Below are 19,379 nucleotides of genomic sequence, written 5' to 3' on the forward strand. Positions count from 1 at the left end.
TCCCTGGTATGCAGGGATGGTTCAATGTTCGCAAAACAATCAATGTGATACACCACATTAACAGACTGCAGAAGAAAAACCATATGATTATCTCAATATACACTGAGAAATCATTTGATAAAACACAACACTCCTTCATGATGAAAAATCTAAGCAAACTGGGTATAGAAGGAACATTCCTCAATACAATCAAAGCAATTTATGGAAAACCCACGGCCAGCATCCTATTGAATGGAGAAAAGTTGGAAGCATTTCCACTGAGATCTGGTAATAGATAGGGATGCCCACTCTCACCATTGCTATTCAATATAGTTCTGGAAGTTTTAGACAGAGCTATTAGGTAAGAAAAGAAATTAAAGGGATACAAATTGGGAAGGAAGAACTCAAACTATCCCTCTTTGCAGATGATATGATTCAGTAATTAGGGGATCCAAAGAACTCTACTAAGAGACTGTTGGAACTCATAGAAGAGTTTGGCAAAGTAGCAGGATATAAAATCAATGCACAAAAATCAACAGCCTTTGTATACACAGGAAATGCCAGGGCTGAGGAAGAACTTTTTTTTTATTTAGTAAATATAAATTTCCAAAGTACAGTTTATAGATTACAATGGCTTCTCCCACCATAACATCCCTCCCACTCACACCCCTCACATCTCCCACTCCATCTCCCATTCCATTCACATCAAGGTTCATTTTCAATTATCTTTATATACAGAAGATCGATTTAGTATATATTAAGTAAAGAGTTCACCAGTTTGCACCCACACAGAAACACAAAGTGTAAAATACTGTTTCAGTACTAGTTATAGCATTACTACACATTAGACAACACATTAAGGACAGATCCCACATGAGAAGTAAGTACACAGTGACTCCTGTTGCTGACTTAACAATTTGACACTCCTGTTCATGGCGTCAGTAGGTCTTAGAGTCAATGGGATCACACAAACAAGACTAGTGTCTGCTAATACTAACTGATAGAATCAAAAGGGGAGAGAACAATCCAACATGGGAAGCGGGATACACAGCAGACTCATAGAATGGCAGATGTCCTAAATAGCACTCTGGCTTCAGAATCAGCCCTTAAGGCATTCGGATCTGGCTGAAGAGCCCATGAGAGTGTTTTAGGCATGGAAAGCCAAGACACTCTGGAAAAAAAAAAAAAAGAAGACCTAAATGAAAGATCTCTGCGAGTGAGATCCCAGTGGAAAGAATGGGGCCATCAAAGAAGGAGGTACCTTTCTCTGAAGGGAGGAGAGAACTTCCACTTTGACTATGACCTTGTCTAAATAAGATTGAAGTCAGCGAACCCTAAATGCTTCCATAGCCTTGGAATCTCATGACTAGAGCCTAGGGAGATTACTGACGCCATACACAAGAGTGTCAAATTGTTAAGTCAACAACAGGAGTCACTGTGTACTTACTTCTCATGTGGGATCTGTCCTTAATGTGTTGTCTAATGTGTAGTAATGCTATAACTAGTACTGAAACAGTATTTTACACTTTGTGTTTCTGTGTGGGTGCAAACTGGTGAACTCTTTACTTAATATATACTAAATCGATCTTCTGTATATAAAGATAATTGAAAATGAACCTTGATGTGAATGGAATGGGAGATGGAGTGGGAGATGTGAGGGGTGCGAGTGGGAGGGAAGTTATGGTGGGAGAAGCCATTGTAATCTATAAACTGTACTTTGGAAATTTATATTTACTAAATAAAAGTTTAAAAAAATATGTAAAATCCTGTTATTTGCAACATAATGGATGGAAATGGAAACCATTATACTTAGTGAATAAGCCAGTCCCAAAAAGACAAATATCATGTTTTCCTTGATCTGTGGTAACTAATAAAATATTTACAAGGTAATATAAAGGAGTGAAAATAGACATTTTGAGATTCAGTGGTTTTGAACTGTCCTTGTCTTGACTGTTGAGGAACAGTGTTTTTCTTCTTCATGCTATTTGTTGAACTCTTTAATTAGTGCAGGGTTAATATTATGAGTATAAAGTTAACTGAAAATAGATCTTTGTAAAAATTAAGAATGGGAATAGGAGAGGGAGGTGGGAAAAGGGTTGAAGCATGGGTAGGAGGTTAGGATGGGTAGTATCACTATGTTCCTGATTCTGTATATAAGAAAAACATTAAATTTATATGCCTTAACCAAAATTTAAGAAAAGACTAAAACAGATCCTCTCCCTGTTTTTATTAACAATTAATAAAAACGAGTACCAGAATTTTTTGACATTGGTTTATGAAATTAAAGTTTATAATTGTTTAATTACTAAAGTTTACAAAACAGGTTTTAAGAAAAATTTTAAATCATAATACAGGCTATATGGAGTTGAATTGACTCATTGATGCTATCAAATTATATCACCTACCTTGTGACAATTAATCTAGGACACGCTAAATAAATTCACTTTGATCTGTCAATTTTCCATTGTTATGTGGGTTCATTCCTGTGTTAGAAACTATTTTAGCTGGCATTCCTCACAGTAGAAAATAAAATTACTTCTGACGAACAGACCTGATTCAAGTAATACATTTAGTATTGCATTTTCACAATAATGTAAATTAAAACAACTCAGAGTTTGAGAAAGGGAACTATATTTTCCAGTCCATTACCTCTTTGTTTACTCTAACTTTTCAAATACTAATGAAAAATTTTCTTGACATTATTAAAGTTTTGTGATTTAATAAGCTTTGTTATAGAAAAAGATTATTCATTTCTTTATTTGCAAGAGAAACAGAGAGAGAGAGAGAGATGGAGAGACAGAGAGCGAGAGTGAGAGACAGAGACACAGAGACAGAGAGTTCTTTCATCTGCTGGTTTACTCCCCAAATGGCTGCAATGGCCAGTGTAAGTCAGGCCAAAACCATGCCCCAGAACTGTCCTGATGTTCTGCTGGGATGACAGGATCCCAAGCCCTTGGGCTATTCTCCACTGCCTTACAGTCAGCAGATTGCTGGATTGGAAGCCAAGCAGCTGGGATGTGAATGAGCACTCAACATGGGATTCTGGCATCACAAGCAGTGACTTAACCTCCTGCATCACAACAATGGCCCCTGAGAAGCTTTTTAATAATGAAAAATGTTTAGGTCAAATTTAGTTGGAAGTTACCAGAGCTAGAATGGAAAACCAAATACTAGAAATAAGAATGCTAGTGCACTCATAAAATTAATTTATATTGGATGAGAAAATCATCCATTGTGTTTCCCCTAATTTTCTTTTGTTTAGTAGATTTTGGGTGTCAGTAGGGACATCACAGGGAGTTCAAGTTTGCAGTGGATAAGAATTATTTTTATTGTGGCTTATATGACTATGACTAACATAATTGCTAAAAATGGTTACAGATGATTCAAAAACAAAAGATTAAAGAACAAGCTTACTGTTTCACCAATTTTTCCAATATCTCCTTGATCTCCTACTTCTCCCTGTTTTAAAAAAAATAGAATTGTAAAATGGTTATTTTTCAAACAACAGTACTCATGACAGCTCTTCTGTTTTCACTGCTAATGTAATTATTTAGTGATTTTCTGCAAAAAAGGAAAGGAAATCCAGTTACCCCAAACTTTTTTACTCTACAGTATGCTCTTGATATCTCTGCTGCTTTCATTCAAGTAGTAATACCTATTTTCTTAAATTACATTCTCCTGTCATGACTGTTAAAACAATTTTATAAATAAAAATTTTAAAAGTAAATATTTATTGAGGTAGGCAGAGTGGTATGCATGGAAAAAAATTAAGAATGATAGTAAAAACACCCCTGCCACAAGAATGTCCATCTGCTTGAGCAGAACAGAAACCTGCTACAGATAAGTCCTAAGTGAGCACATAGGGAGGCACTCTGGGCTAGATTAGCTAGAGCTGCTGTTATTGGAGCAATACAGGATGTTCATAACCTGGCAACCACAATTTGCAGTCAGCATACCTCCAATAACCAAAAGGTTTCCACAATTTTTTTTTGGTGACAAACCTTACCTAATCTGAATTTATTTGGCAGCAATGCTTAATAAGACCTGAGTGAGGCTAGAGACTATTCCTAATCTTGATGTATCCCAATTAACATGAACATTTTTACATTTCACTGCAGGAATACTAATGTATTTGTACTATAAAGAGCCTTCTGGCAGTGTCAAGTAAGACAGTCTATAAACCAAACCAAAAATTCAAACACTGATGATTTCAAATAATGGATAATGAAGTGACTTGGGCCCCAAATGTATGATACTGACACTGATGGTGGGAAAGGGCCATTTATAGTAGTGGGGAATGACCTGAGTAAAGGTATGAATTAATGAAAGATTGAATATGAAGCTCATGGTATACCACATACCATGAATATGACAGGAATGTATATTTTGTCTACAGTAGTACAGTAGTACAGTACAGTAGTAGAAGATTAAACCATAATTACCTTGCAAAATTAATAATACTGCAGTGTAGAATTTTAAGACATTAAAATACTGAACAATATTATAGTCACTAATGATATGTGGCTACTGACTACTTGCAAAGGACTGGTTTGAACTGAAATGTGATGTAAGTGTATAGACCAGATTTCAAAGACTTTGCACAAGAAAAGAATATAAAATATCAACAAAATATCTAATTAACAATGTTATTACTAATTACAAGTTGAAAGGATAATAATTTGATAGATTGCATAAAATAAATTATTTAAGATTCATTTTATGTTTTTTTTACTTTTTTACATTTATTTATTTTTAGATTTAACAACTATCAACATTTTGCCATATTTGCATCATATGTAAAGATATACACAGATAATACTATTTTTAAGGCAGGGGAGGATATATTAATATCACAAAAATGGAATTCATGACAAATTATAAAATGAGGAAAAGGGTATATTATTACCCTTTTTATATTATGCTCATAATTATATAAAAGTATAATATTATATCCTTATTATAATAGGAATATAATTTATTTAAGACAACATTTATAAATCTCCATGTTCTAAGTAATATGGCATCCACACACATGTATACCCACAAAAATGTCTATATATGAAATAAAACATGTAGTAGTTGTTTCTTGCTGGTTTATTTCTTATAATTTTTTTATTTTAGTTTTTAACAGATTTAATATGCTTTGTAGATACAATTCTAAGAATATAATGATTTTCCTTTCTTCCCTCCCTTCTCCTCTCTCTCTCTCTTCTCTCCCTTTTTTTTGTTTTTGAGATAACATATTTTAAATTAATGTTACAGTAAAGACTTAACACTTCACCAAATAAAAAGTTTAACACTTAAAAGAAAAAAGACTAGTTTAGTGGGAATATAGACAATAGCAATAAAGAATAACTTAATGGAATAATGACCACTTCACCCATATACAGTGAATATTAAAGCAATAACAGATTATAGAAGAGTTTGGTAAAGTAGCAGGATAAAAAATCAATACACAAAAATCAACAGACTGTATACACAGACAATGCCACAGCTAAGAAAGAACTTCTAAGATCAATCCCATTCACAACACTTATAAATACAATCAAATACCTTGGAATAAATTTAACCAAGGATGTCAAAGATCTCTATGATGAGAATTATAAAACATTAAAGAAAGAAATAGAAAATACAAAAAAATGGAAAAATCTGCTATGTTCATGGATTGGAAGAATCAATATAATCAAAATGCCCATTCTTCCAAAAGCAATTTACAGATTCAATGCCATACCAATCAACATACAAAAACATTCTTCTCAGATATAGAAAAAATGATTCTGAAATTCATATGGAGGCACAGGAGACCTCAAATAGCTAAAGCAATCTTATACAATAAAAACAAAACCAGAGGCATCATGATACCAGTATTCAAGACATACTACAGGGCAGTTATAATCAAAAAAGCCTGATCCTGATATAAAAACAGATGGATAGACCATCTTATTTCACTTAACATGATGTCTGCTAGCGGTGTCCATTTTGCTGCAAATGGTAGAATTTCATTCTTTTTAATAACTGAGTAATATTCCATCGTATATACACAATACATTTTCTTTATCAGTTTATCTGATGATAGAGACCTTGGTTAATTCCTAATTTTGGCTATTGTTAACAGTGCTGCTATGAACAGTGCTGCTATAAACATTTTTTGATTCCTTGTGTTCAAAGCTTTTGGGTATACACCCAGTAGCGGAACTGCTAGATCATACAGTAAGCATATTTCTAGTTGTTGTTTTTTTTTTAAAAGAAACCTCCATATTATTTTCCACAGAGGTTACACTAATTTACATTCCCACCAACAGTGTATAAGTGTTCCCCTTTTCCATATCCTTATTAGCAAGTATTTGTTACTCTGTGTTTTGGATTTTAGCCATTCTGACAGGGGTGAGGTGGTATTTCAGTATGGTTTTGATTTGAATTTCCCTGATGGCTAGTGATGTTGAGTATTTTTTCATATACCTGCTGGCTATTTGTATGTCTTTTTTTGAGAACTGTCTATTGAATTCCTTTGTCCATTTCTCACCATTTCTCAACTGCATTGGTTGTGGTTTTGTTGTTGAGTTTAGCTTGCTGATATATTCAGGATATTTATCCTTTGTCAGATAGGTGGTTCGCAAATATTTTTTCCCGTTCCATTAGATATCTCTCTCTTTTTTTGAAGATTTATTTTATTTATTTTAAAGACAGAGTTACAGAGAGAGGTAGAGACAGAGAGAGGTCTTCCATTCACTGGTTCACTCCCCAGATGGCTGCAATGGCTGCAGCTGTGCCGATCCGAAGCCAGGAGCCAGGAGCCAGGAGCTTTTTCCAGGTCTCCCATGTAGGTGCAGGGGCCCAAGGACTTGGGCCATCTTCTACTGCTATCTCAGGCCATAGCAGAGAGCTGGATAGGAAGAGCAGTAGCTGGGACTAGAACCAGCACCCATATGGGATGCCAGCACTTCAGGCCAGGGCTTTAGCCCACTGCGCCACAGCGTCGGCCCCTAGATGTCTCTTAACGTATTAATTGTTTTCTTTACTGTGCAAAGCTTCCAAGACTGTCATGATACCATTTGTTTAGTTTTGCTTTTATTGCCTGTACTTTGTGGGTTTTGTCCAAAAAGTCATACCCTCTACCAATGTCTTGGAGTGTTTTCCTTACATTTTGCTCCAGCAACCTCATAGTCTCAGGCCTTAAATTCAGGTTTTTGATCCATCTTGAGTAGATTTTTGTATATTATGAGAGGTATGGATCTAATTTCATTCTTCTAAATATACAAATCCAGTTTTGCCAGCACCATTTGTTGAAGAGGCTATTTTTACTCTACTGTATGGTCTGAGCACTTTGCCAAAAATCAGTTGGTTAGATATATGTGGGTTAAATTCTGGGCTATTTTGTTTCATTGACCAATGTATAGGTTATTATGCCAGTACCATGATGTTTTAATTACTACAGCTTTGTAGTATGCTTTGAAGTCAGGCATTGTGAGGCATTAAGCTTGATTTTTCTTATTCAGGATCGCTTAGCTACTCTGGATCTTTTGTGATTCCATATGAATTTTAGGATTGCTTTTTCTAATTCTGTAAGAATGTCCTTAGTATTTTTATGGGAATTGCATTGAACCTGTAGATTGATTTATGTAGTATAAACATTTTAATGATATTAATTCTTCTGATCCACAAACAAGGAATATCTTTCCATTTCTTTGTGTACATGATGATTTCTCTCATCGATGTCTGATAATTTTCACTGTAGAGATCTTTCACTTCTTTACCTAAATCTATTCCTAAATATTTGATTTTTCAAGTGACTATTATGAATGGGATCTTTCTTGATTTTTCTTTCTGTGAATTCATCATTAGCATCCAAAAAGGCTACTGTTTTTTTGGCTGATTATTTTGTAACCTGCAATTTTACTGAATTGGTTTATCAATTCTAACAGTGTTTTGGTGGAATATTTAAGTATTTCCAGGTACAACATCATGTAATCTGAAAATACTTTAACTTCCTCTTTTCTGACATTTATTTTTTTCTCCTCTTTAATTGCTCTGATTAAAACATCCAGTACTACATTGAGTAAGAGTGGTAAAAGTTGACATTCACGTTTTGTTGCAGATCTCAGGGGAAATGCTTTCAGTTTTTTACCATTTAATATGATATTTGATGCTGGCTACTGGTTTGTGAAATATTGCCTTTGTAATTTTGAGGAGTGTTCCTCCTACACCTAATTTGTGGAGGGTTTTTATAATGAAGCGGTATTGAATCTTACCAAACGCTTTCTCTAAAACTAATAAGATGACTATATGGTTTTTGTTCTTCATTCTATTGATGTGAATTTATAACATTTATTGATATGCAAATGCTGAATCAACCTTTCATTTATGGGATACATCCCACTTGATTGCAATGTATGACTTTTTTATGTGATCTTTTGGATTTGATTTCTAGTATTTTGTTGAAAATCTTTTCATCTATGTTCATTAAGGATATAAGTCTATAGTTTTCTTTTTCTATCATGTCTTTGGTTTTGGTATCTAAGTAATTATGGCTTTAGAAAAGAGTTTGGCAGAGTTCCATCCTGTTCAATATTTTGGAATATTTGAAGAGTACTGGAGTTGCTCCTTCTCTGAATGTATTGTAGAACTCAGTAGTAAAGCCATCAGGTCTTGAACTTTTCTTTGGTGGAAGACTTTTGATTACTGCTTCATTTCATTACTTGTTACAGGTCTGTTTAGGCTGTTCTGTATCTTCTTGATTTAATTTTGGTAGGTTATGTGAATCCAGGAATTTACCCATTTCTTCAAGGTTTCCCAGTTTATTAGCATAAAGTTCTTCATAGTAGTTTCAGTGTATCAGCTGTAATGTCTCCTTTTTCATCTCTAATTTTGTTTATTTGAGCTTCTCTCTCTCTCTCTCTCTCTTTTTCTTTTTTTTTTTTTTTGGTTAGTCTGGCCAGAGGTTTACCTATTTTGTTTATCTTCTCAAAAAACCAACTTTTTGTTCTGTGGGTCTTTTGTAATTTTTTTTAGCTTCAATTTCATTTATTTCTGTTCTGATCCTTATTATATCTTGTCTCCAGATGATTTTGGGCTTGGTTTGTTCTCATTTTTCTAAGTCTTCAAGACGCATCATCAGATCTATAATTAGAGACATTTTCTCCCTCCCCTTTTTAAAGATTTATTTATTTATTTGTAAGGCAGAGTTACAGAGGTAGAGGCAGAGAGAGGTCTTCCATCTGCTGGTTTACTCCCCAAATGGCTTTAAGGGCCAGAGCTGGACTGATCCAAATCCAGGAGACTGGAGCTTCCTCCAGGTCTCTCACATAGGTGCAGGGGCCCAAGGACTTGGGCCATCTTCCACTGCTTTCCTAGGCCATGGCAGAGAGCTGGATCAGAAGTGGAGAAGCCAGGACTCGAGCTGGTGCCCACATGTGATGCTGGCATTGCAGGCAATGGCTTTAACCTGCTACATCACAGTGCTGGTGCCAACACTTCCCTTTTTTAATATAATCATTTAATACTATAAACTTCCATCTTAAAACTGCTCTTGCCTTATCCCACAAGTTTTTATATGTTGTGTTTTCATTCAAGAAAGTTTTTGATTTACTTTTTAATATTTTCAATGGCCTATTGGTCACTCAGCAGCATGCTGTTTAACTTCCAAGTGCTTGTGTTCTATTGTTCTTCCTTTCAATATCTAGTTTTATTCCTTTATGGTCTGAGAGCATACATGCCATGATTTCAACCTTTTTAAATTTGCTGAGACTTGATTTATGGCCTAATATGTGGTCTAACCTAGAAAATGTTCCATGTGCCAATGAGAAGAATGTTTATTCTGTAGCTGTTAGGTGAAATGTCTATTAGGTAAATTTGCTCAATGGTATGTTTCCAATGTATCTTTATTGATTTTCTGTCTGGATGACCTATCCATTGATGAGTGTGTGATGTTGAAGTCACCCTCTGTTATTTTATTGGAGTGTATCTCTCCCTTTAGGTCTAATAGTATTTGCTGTATATACTTGGGTGGTCTTGTGTTGGGTGTAGACATATTTGTGGTATATCTTCTTGCTGAATTAAATCTTTTATCAAAATATAATGTCCTGTTTCATCACTTTTTACAGTTTTTTATTTAAAATCTATTTTATCTGATATCAGGATAGCTATGCCTGCTTGCTTTTGGTTTCCATTTGCCTAGTATATCTTTTTTAATCCTTCACTTTCAGTCTGTGTATATCTTTGTGAAGTGACTTTCATGTAATCAGCATATAGTGGGGTCTCTTTTTTTAAATCCATTCAGCCAACCTAAGTCCTTTTGTTGGTGAATTTAATCCATTTACATTCAAGGATAGTATTTATAGATAAGAACTAAGACCTGTGATTTTGTTATTGGATAATGATTCTACCTGCTCTGTTAGTGTTTTTATGATGTTCTAATGCAGGATACCCTTCAGAAACCTAATGTCTCCTGTGTTCCAATTAATGTGTCTCACGTCATACATGTGGTACACATTACATTTCTACTGATTTAAAGCACTGAAACCTAATATTTCTCATGAATAAACACTTTGAAATAAAATTGTGTAAACTTTTGAAGTCTAAACAAATTTTATCTTCAATTTTAGTATGTATTCAGATAGAAGAGGTAAAGCATTGTAGCAGGTTGTAATATAGTTTTTGATAGACTGCTTTTATACATTTCTATAAAAGGATGCATATATTTAAAAAATATAAATTATTATTTAATATGTTTATAATTTTAATAATATAAAGTAATCATCATATAATTTTAATATATAACATATAATATATACAACACATATTATATATAATATATAATAATCCTCATATAATTTTAATAATATATAATAATCCTCATAATATATATTATGAAGATTATTAGTTTTCTAGGATTTGTTTCCTCCTTCTTCAAAAGTTGATCTTCTCAAAGGTGAAAAACAGAGATGGAACTTGTGTGCTACTTATCCTGAAGGGAGGTTTGGGTTAGGCAGAAAGCAGAAATAACTTGCAGATGACTTGCATTCTTGCTTTTGATCCTGAAAGTAAGAGGTGACTTGTGTTTGAGTGTAAGAGAGGAAGAGAAAGAGAAAAATATTTCCCCAAGCTTGGGAAGAGAATAGAGCTTCTAGGGCTCTCTGAATGCTGGTGACCCTTAACTGACTTCCAAATGCTCTCCTAGGGAGTGGCAGGTCCTAGTAAACAGCTTTAAGATGCTCTGAAATACAAATATCAGTAACAATGAGGGAGGAGTGAACATTAAGAACTTCCACTTTCTGGGTAACACAGAAACCACGTTAGTGAAGACTGAGATATTTCTTGCCATTTTGACCGAGTGGCAGCTCATATTTGGACTTCCTAGAAGTATCTGGCATTTAGGGAATAATATCAGTAAAGTATAACTGATTAAGCATTCTATTTGTGAATACTGCATTTCAATTTTCTGTTATTTTTAAATTAAGAATTTTTGAATCCTCCAGGAATTCTTTTTTATAGTTTTTAAAAAAACAGCTTTATTGAAATATAAATTAACATACAAAACAGTTCATGAATTTACAGAGTATTGTTCTGTGGTTTTAGTGTATTCACAGATATACAGTCCACTTTAGAACATTTCATCACTAGGAGAAAAAGCTGGTACTCATAAACAATGACTTCCTTATCCATTCACCCCCACAAGCCATGAGCAACCACAATCTACTTACTGTCTACAAAATTTTCCCATTCTGAATATTTCACGTACATAAAATCATATAACATGTGGTCTTATATGACTGGCTTCTTTCAGGTTCATCTTTGTTATGGCATGTATTAGTGACGTCTTCCCTTTATGATCAAATAATATTCCACTTCATTTCACATTTTGTTTATCCAATAATCCATGGACTTTTGGACATTTGTTTTGTTTCTTCTTTTTAGCTATTGTGACTACTGCTGGTACGAACAATTGTGTATAAATCTTAGCTTGAACACCTGTTTTCAATTCTTTTGAGTATATTTCTAGGAGTGGAACTGCTGGATCATAGAGTAACTATGTTTAAATTTTAATTTTTTTAAAAAATATTTATATAAAGATAACAGATATCATGCATTTCATATATACAATTTTAAGCACAGAACACTTTTCACCTTTGCTACTCTCCTTTCCTTCCTTCCTTTTCCTTACAATTTTTGCAATAACATATTTTCAATTTACTATAGCCACAGGCTAAATCCTCTATCAAATAAAGAATTCAGCATGTAGAAAGTAGAAAGACCATTGATCCACAGGTATATAAATAAGGGCTATAAACAATAATGAAATATCCAGATGTCAGTTTCAGTCATAGATATTACTTTTTTGTACCCTATATATTAGATACAAATCAAAGAAAATATATGATAAAGACATAAATATCATGTTTTCTTTGATTTGTGATAGCTAATATATAGGGTATAAAATGTGATATATATATTTGTAAAATTGACATCTTAAGATTAGGATTTATTTTCAAATGTTTCCATAAGTTATACATTTTACAGGGCCAAGATTTGAAATTATGTAACATGAGAAAGAATCTGCATATATATATATCCCCCTCAGATAATTTCAGCCATATGAATTCATTAAAATACACTAGCTATATTTTTCATGACTTTGAAAAGGGTTGTTTAGTTTTTCCTTAGGTTCTGACATCATAAATGATATATATTTAATATACAATAGCATATAATATATCCTAGGTTAAGAAAATTTAGCAGTAATGCTGTAAGTCTTTTCACTTTTTAGTTTAATTTTTAATTCACAAAAATCACCAATTCTTATAAACATGTCTCTTTAAGGCTGTAAATATTAAGCTGCTATGTCACATTACATCTATTGGTGCTATAAAAATCATCTAAAAATTGGAAATAAGGAAAAAAATGGATTATACACGCTTTCAATGTTACAAAGTAATGAAGGCATCCCAGTGATTGTCTAGTGAATACACTTAGTTAGATTCTCTGTTTACTACTGATTAAAGGACTCAGACTAGTGCAATGATATTAATCTGTAGATTTCTTACCAGTGTAATAGATAACCCCTAAAGTTATGGTTTATTGCCCTGTATCTAACTGACAATTATTATCCAAATACATATTTATTAAATTGCATATCTGTACATATATTGAAATACACATGAGTAGATATATGTAGATAGATACATAAATAACTTATCAGTTATCTTTGAATTAGTTTTAGTGTCTAACAGGTTCCTTGTGAGCTGGCATATGTTCATCTTTCATATCTTTGAAAACTGTATTTTAAAACTGATAATAAAGTCAGTTGCTTTACCTTTAAGCCTTCTGGTCCTGGTTCACCTATAGACCCCTTTTGACCTGGTTTTCCCTAGAGGAGAGTGGAATAAAATGAAAAGAGAGATAGTTTATTTATTCTAGTTTGTTATAATTTCCTAAGGTTTATGAAATTTACACTTATAAAATGAAACACATCAAAATTATATGGTAAGTATATTGTACCATACTCAGTAAACAGTCAGTCTACAAAATTTGACTGTTTCCTAGTGCTGAGGATTGAGGATCACACAAATATACTTGCCGTCAAAAGAATACATCTTAGTGAGAATGATAAATTTTTTAAATAACTGAAATGTAAAATATGAGAGGTAGTGATGAGCAGGAAATACAACAAATTAAGCAGGGAGACATAAACTGTTGTGATCGTTTTATTGAAAATTTAAAAAATATTTCTAGGGAAGAAGACTTGACTTAAAAGGTGTTATCTAAGTGAAAACTAAAAGAAAAGGACAAGTTACAAAGATTTCTGAGGAAACAACATTCCAGACAGAGGAAATGAGCATGTGCAAAGGTACAATGGCAGGGGTATAGGTGCTCAACTGGGAGAACCATGAGGTGACAGAACCAAAAGAGCAGAATTCAGAGCCATATCAGCAGTAAGGAGATAAGGTCAAACAAAGGAATGGGGATGTGATCCAGGTCGTACATGGTCTTATGAGACATAGTAAAGGCTTTGTTTCTGAGTGAGATAGGAAACCTTTGACACATGATCTAGGTTTCAACAGGATCTCCTTGATCCAACAGCAGGAGGAGCCAAATTGGAGTCTACCACAACAATACAACTGAAAGAAAGATGATGGTGGTATAGATCCAGGTGGTGGCAGAGGAGTTTGTGGCAAGAGTTAAGATTCTGGATATCATCTAAAAGTACAGCTTCCAAAAACTGTTGGTGGTTGTGTATGGAATATAGCTGAAAGAGTCAAGAACAAATTCTAGGGGCGGAGCCAAGATGGCGGATAGTGAGGACGTGTGCCTTAGTTTGGGAAAATAAACTTTCATAAAAGTGGAATTACTGTAGCCTCAGGAAAAGACTCAAGAAAAAAAACTGCAGAGGAAACGCTTCCGGATCTTGTGGATGAGACACAGAGGACTTACAGGGAACCCACTGCGTGGAAAACCAACCGAGACGAGCCGAGCGGCAGCGGCGGGAGAGGAGCCAGAGCCACAGAATCTCGCCAGCGCGGGAACGGAGGACGGTAAGACAAAGACCTGAGAAGTCCGAGACATTGGGGGGAGGGGGAACAGAGGCCTCTCCCTTCACTCACCAAGCAAAACAAAGAGCACCGCGATTTTACATATGTAAAGCTCAGCCAAACTCAGTATCTTTAGCGAAACTGGAGAACACATTGAGGGCTGCATAAACTCTGTGTATGGTCCCAGGGGTAGATCAAACGAATACTCACAGAGGCTAGATTTCAACTACCCTCAACTCCACTCCCAACTGAGTCAAAAGAAAAAAGAGAGAGAGAGAGAGAGAGAGAGAGAGAGAGAGAGAGAGAGAGAGAGCATCCCAGCAAGGAGCAAGTAATCTGGGAGAGTCGCTCTTTACACAGCCTTAAACCTAAAGAAACAAGCATAGCTCTCTGGCCACACCCATCACAGCCCCTAAGGCTCCAACAAAACAGACAGCTCACTTAGAGGCATAGTATAACGAGAGAAAAAAAAACAAAAACAAAAACACCACAAATTATCTCTAACATGCCAAGCAAGAAACATAGAAGCGGAGGTACCAAGAACAAGGAAGGCACTATGACGCCCCCAAGTGAACAAGACACGCCAATGCAAGATTATGAAGATGAAGAGATAGAGCAAATGCAAGAAGCAGATTTCAAAAAATTCATAAGAACATTAAGAAGTTCTCAAAAACAAATTCTTGAACTACAGAAATCCTTAATGGACAAGATAGAAAATCTCTCCCGTGAAAATGAAATGTTAAGGAGGAATCAAAATGAAATGAAAAAATTAGTGGAACAGGAAACTGCGATACTGACAAAAAACCTCAATGAAATGAAGAACTCAATAGATCAAATGGCAAACACATTAGAGAGCCTTAAAAACAGAATGGATGAAGCAGAAGAGAGAATATCGGAATTAGAAGACAGAGAACAGGAAAGGAAACAGTCAAACCAAAGAAAAGAAGAAGAAATCAGAAATCTAAAAAATACTGTCAGGAATCTACAGGATACTATTAAAAAACCCAACATTCGGGTTCTAGGAGTTCCTGAAGGCATGGAAAGGAAGAAAGGATTAGAAGGCCTTTTTAGTGAGATACTAGCAGAAAATTTCCCAGGTTTGGAGAAGGACAGAGGCATCTTAGTACAGGAAGCTCAGAGAACCCCTAATAAACATGATCAAAAGAGATCCTCACCACGACACGTCGTAATCAAACTCACCACAGTGAAACACAAAGAAAAGATCCTAAAATGTGCAAGAGAGAAACGCCAGATTACTCTCAGAGGATCTCCAATTAGACTTACAGCTGATTTCTCATCAGAAACCCTACAAGCCAGGAGAGAATGGCGAGATATAGCCCAGGTACTAAGAGAGAAAAACTGCCAGCCCAGAATATTATATCCTGCAAAGCTCTCATTTGTGAATGAAGGTGAAATTAAGACCTTTCACAGCAAACAGAAATTGAAAGAATTTGTCGCCACTCGTCCAGCCCTGCAAAAGATGCTTAAAGATGTGTTACATACAGAAACACAGAAACACGGTCACCAATATGAAAGAAGGTAAAGGAAGGAAACCTCACAGCAAAAGATCACAGGAATCTCAAACCAGATATTAGAAAATATCTTTGGCAAATGGCAGGGCAAAGTTACTCCTTCTCAATAGTCACATTGAATGTTAATGGCTTGAACTGTCCAGTTAAAAGACACCGATTGGCCGATTGGGTTAAGGAACAAAACCCATCCTTTTGCTGCTTACAAGAAACCCATCTATCCAACAATGATCCATACAAGCTGAGAGTGAAAGGCTGGAAAAAGACATACCACGCCAACAGAAATGAAAAGAGAGCGGGCGTAGCCATCTTAATATCGGACAACATAAACTTTACCACAAAAACTGTTAGGAGAGACAAAGAGGGGCACTATATAATGATTAAGGGATCCATTCAACAGGAAGATATAACGATTATCAACATATATGCACCTAATTACAGGGCACCAGCTTATTTAAAAGACTTGTTAAGGGACTTAAAGGGAGACTTAGACCCCAATACAATAGTACTGGGGGACTTCAATACTCCACTCTCAGAGATAGACAGATCAACAGGACAGAAGATCAACAAGGAGACAGTAGATTTAAATGACACTATAGCCCAAATGGATCTAACAGACATCTACAGAACATTTCATCCTACATCTAAGGACTTTACATTCTTCTCAGCAGTACATGGAACCCTCTCTAGGATTGACCACATACTAGGCCATAAAGCAAGTCTCAGCAAATTCAAAAGAATTAGAATCATACCATGCAGCTTCTCAGACCACAAAGGAATGAAATTGGAAATTGGCAACTCAGGAATCCCTAGAGCACGAGCAAACACATGGAGATTGAACAACATGCTCCTGAATGAACAATGGGTCATAGAAGAAATTAAAAGAGAAATCAAAAATTTTCTGGAAGTAAATGAGGATAACAGCACAACATACCAAAACCTATGGGATACAACAAAAGCAGTGTTAAGAGGAAAGATTATATCAATAGGTGCCTACATCAAGAAATTGGAAAGGCACCAAATAGATGAGCTTTCAAGTCATCTCAAGGATCTAGAAAATCTGCAGCAAACCAAACCCAAACCCAGTAGGAGAAGAGAAATAACTAAAATCAAAGAAGAAATCAACAGGATTGAATCCAAAAAAACATTACAAAAAATCAGCCAAACAAGGAGCTGGTTTTTTGAAAAAATAAACAAAATTGACACCCCATTGGCCCAACTAACTAAAAAAAGAAGAGAAAAGACCCAAATCAATAGGATCAGAGATGAAATGGGAAACGTAACAACAGACGCCACAGAAATAAAAAGAATCATCAGAAATTACTACAAGGACTTGTATGCCAGCAAAAAGGGAAATCTATCAGAAATGGACAGATTCTTGGATACATACAACCTCCCTAAATTGAGCCAGGAAGACATAGAAAACCTAAACAGACCAATAACTGACACAGAAATTGAAACAGTAATAAAGGCCCTCCCAACAAAGAAAAGCCCAGGGCCAGATGGATTCACTGCTGAGTTCTACCAGACATTTAGAGAAGAACTAACTCCAATTCTTCTCAAACTATTCAGAGCAATCGGAAAAGAGGGAATCCTCCCAAATTCTTTCTATGAAGCCACCATCACCTTAATTCCTAAGCCAGAAAGAGACGCAACATTGAAAGAGAATTACAGACCAATATCCCTGATGAACATAGATGCAAAAATTCTCAATAAAATTCTGGCCTATAGAATGCAACAACACATCAGAAAGATCATCCACCCAGACCAAGTGGGATTCATCCCCGGTATGCAGGGATGGTTCAACATTCACAAAACAATCAACGTAATACACTACATTAACAGACTGCAGAAGAAAAACCATATGATTCTCTCAATAGACGCAGAGAAAGCATTTGATAAAATACAACACCCTTTCATGATGAAAACTCTAGGCAAACTGGGTATGGAAGGAACATTCCTTAATACAATCAAAGCAATATATGAAAAACCCACGGCCAACATCCTATTGAATGGGGAAAAGTTAGAAGCATTTCCACTGAAATCTGGTACCAGACAGGGATGCCCTCTCTCACCACTGCTATTCAATATAGTTCTGGAAGTTTTGGCCAGAGCTATTAGGCAAGAAAAAGAAATTAAAGGGATACAAATCGGGAAGGACGAACTCAAACTATCCCTCTTTGCAGATGATATGATTCTTTATTTAGGGGACCCAAAGAACTCTACTAAGAGACTGCTGGAACTCATCGAAGAGTTTGGCAAAGTAGCAGGATATAAAATCAATGCACAAAAATCAACAGCCTTTGTATACACAGGCAATGCCACGGCTGAGGAAGAACTTCTAAAATCAATCCCATTCACAATAGCTACAAAAACAATCAAATACCTTGGAATAAACTTAACCAAAGACGTTAAAGATCTCTACGATGAAAACTACAAAACCTTACAGAAAAAAATAGAAGAGGATACCAAAAAATGGAGAAATCTTCCATGCTCATGGATTGGAAGAATCAATATCATCAAAATGTCTATCCTCCCAAAAGCAATTTATACATTCAATGCAATACCCATCAAGATCCGAAGACCTTCTTCTCAGATCTAGAAAAAATGATGCTGAAATTCATATGGAGACACAGAAGACCTCGAATAGCCAAAGCAATCCTGTACAACAAAAACAAAGCCGGAGGCATCACAATACCTGATTTTAGGACATACTACAGGGCAGTTGTTATCAAAACAGCATGGTACTGGTACAGAAACAGATGGATAGACCAATGGAACAGAATAGAAACTCCAGAAATCAATCCAAACATCTACAGCCAACTTATATTTGACCAAAGATCCAAATCTAATCCCTGGAATAAGGACAGTCTATTCAATAAATGGTGCTGGGAAAATTGGATTTCCACGTGCAGAAGCTTGAAGCAAGACCCATACCTATCACCTTACACAAAAATTCACTCAACATGGATTAAAGACTTAAATCTACGACCCGAAACCATCAAATTATTAGAGAGCATTGGAGAAACCCTGCAAGATATAGGCACAGGCAAAGACTTCCTGGAAAATACTCCAACAGCACAGGCAGTCAAAACCAAAATTAACATTTGGGATTGCATCAAATTGAGAAGTTTCTGTACTTCGAAAGAAACAGTCAGGAAAGTGAAGAGGCAACCAACAGAATGGGAAAAAATATTCGCAAACTATACTACAGATAAAGGATTGATAACCAGAATCTACAAAGAAATCAAGAAAATCCACAACAACAAAACAAACAACCCACTTAAGAGATGGGCCAAGGACCTCAATAGACATTTTTCGAAAGAGGAAATCCAAATGGCCAACA

The 19,379-nt window shown here is 35.2% G+C and overlaps 1 protein-coding gene across 6 annotated transcripts in view; it reads right to left on the reverse strand.

The window, feature by feature from the left end:
• The window catches only part of COL24A1 (collagen type XXIV alpha 1 chain), a 421,092-nt gene that overhangs the window by 198,981 nt on the left and 202,732 nt on the right, over nucleotides 1-19,379 (reverse strand). For all 6 annotated transcript variants that reach the window (XM_062191650.1, XM_062191653.1, XM_062191654.1 and 3 more), the window contains 2 exons: nucleotides 13,289-13,342; nucleotides 3,394-3,438 (listed from right to left, as the gene is read on the reverse strand). In XM_062191650.1, coding sequence (XP_062047634.1) covers nucleotides 3,394-3,438; nucleotides 13,289-13,342 — 99 coding nt within the window. The remainder of the gene's footprint in view (nucleotides 1-3,393; nucleotides 3,439-13,288; nucleotides 13,343-19,379) is intronic.

Source organism: Lepus europaeus, chromosome 5 (assembly GCF_033115175.1).
Source record: "Lepus europaeus isolate LE1 chromosome 5, mLepTim1.pri, whole genome shotgun sequence".
NCBI classification, from domain to species: domain Eukaryota; kingdom Metazoa; phylum Chordata; class Mammalia; order Lagomorpha; family Leporidae; genus Lepus; species Lepus europaeus.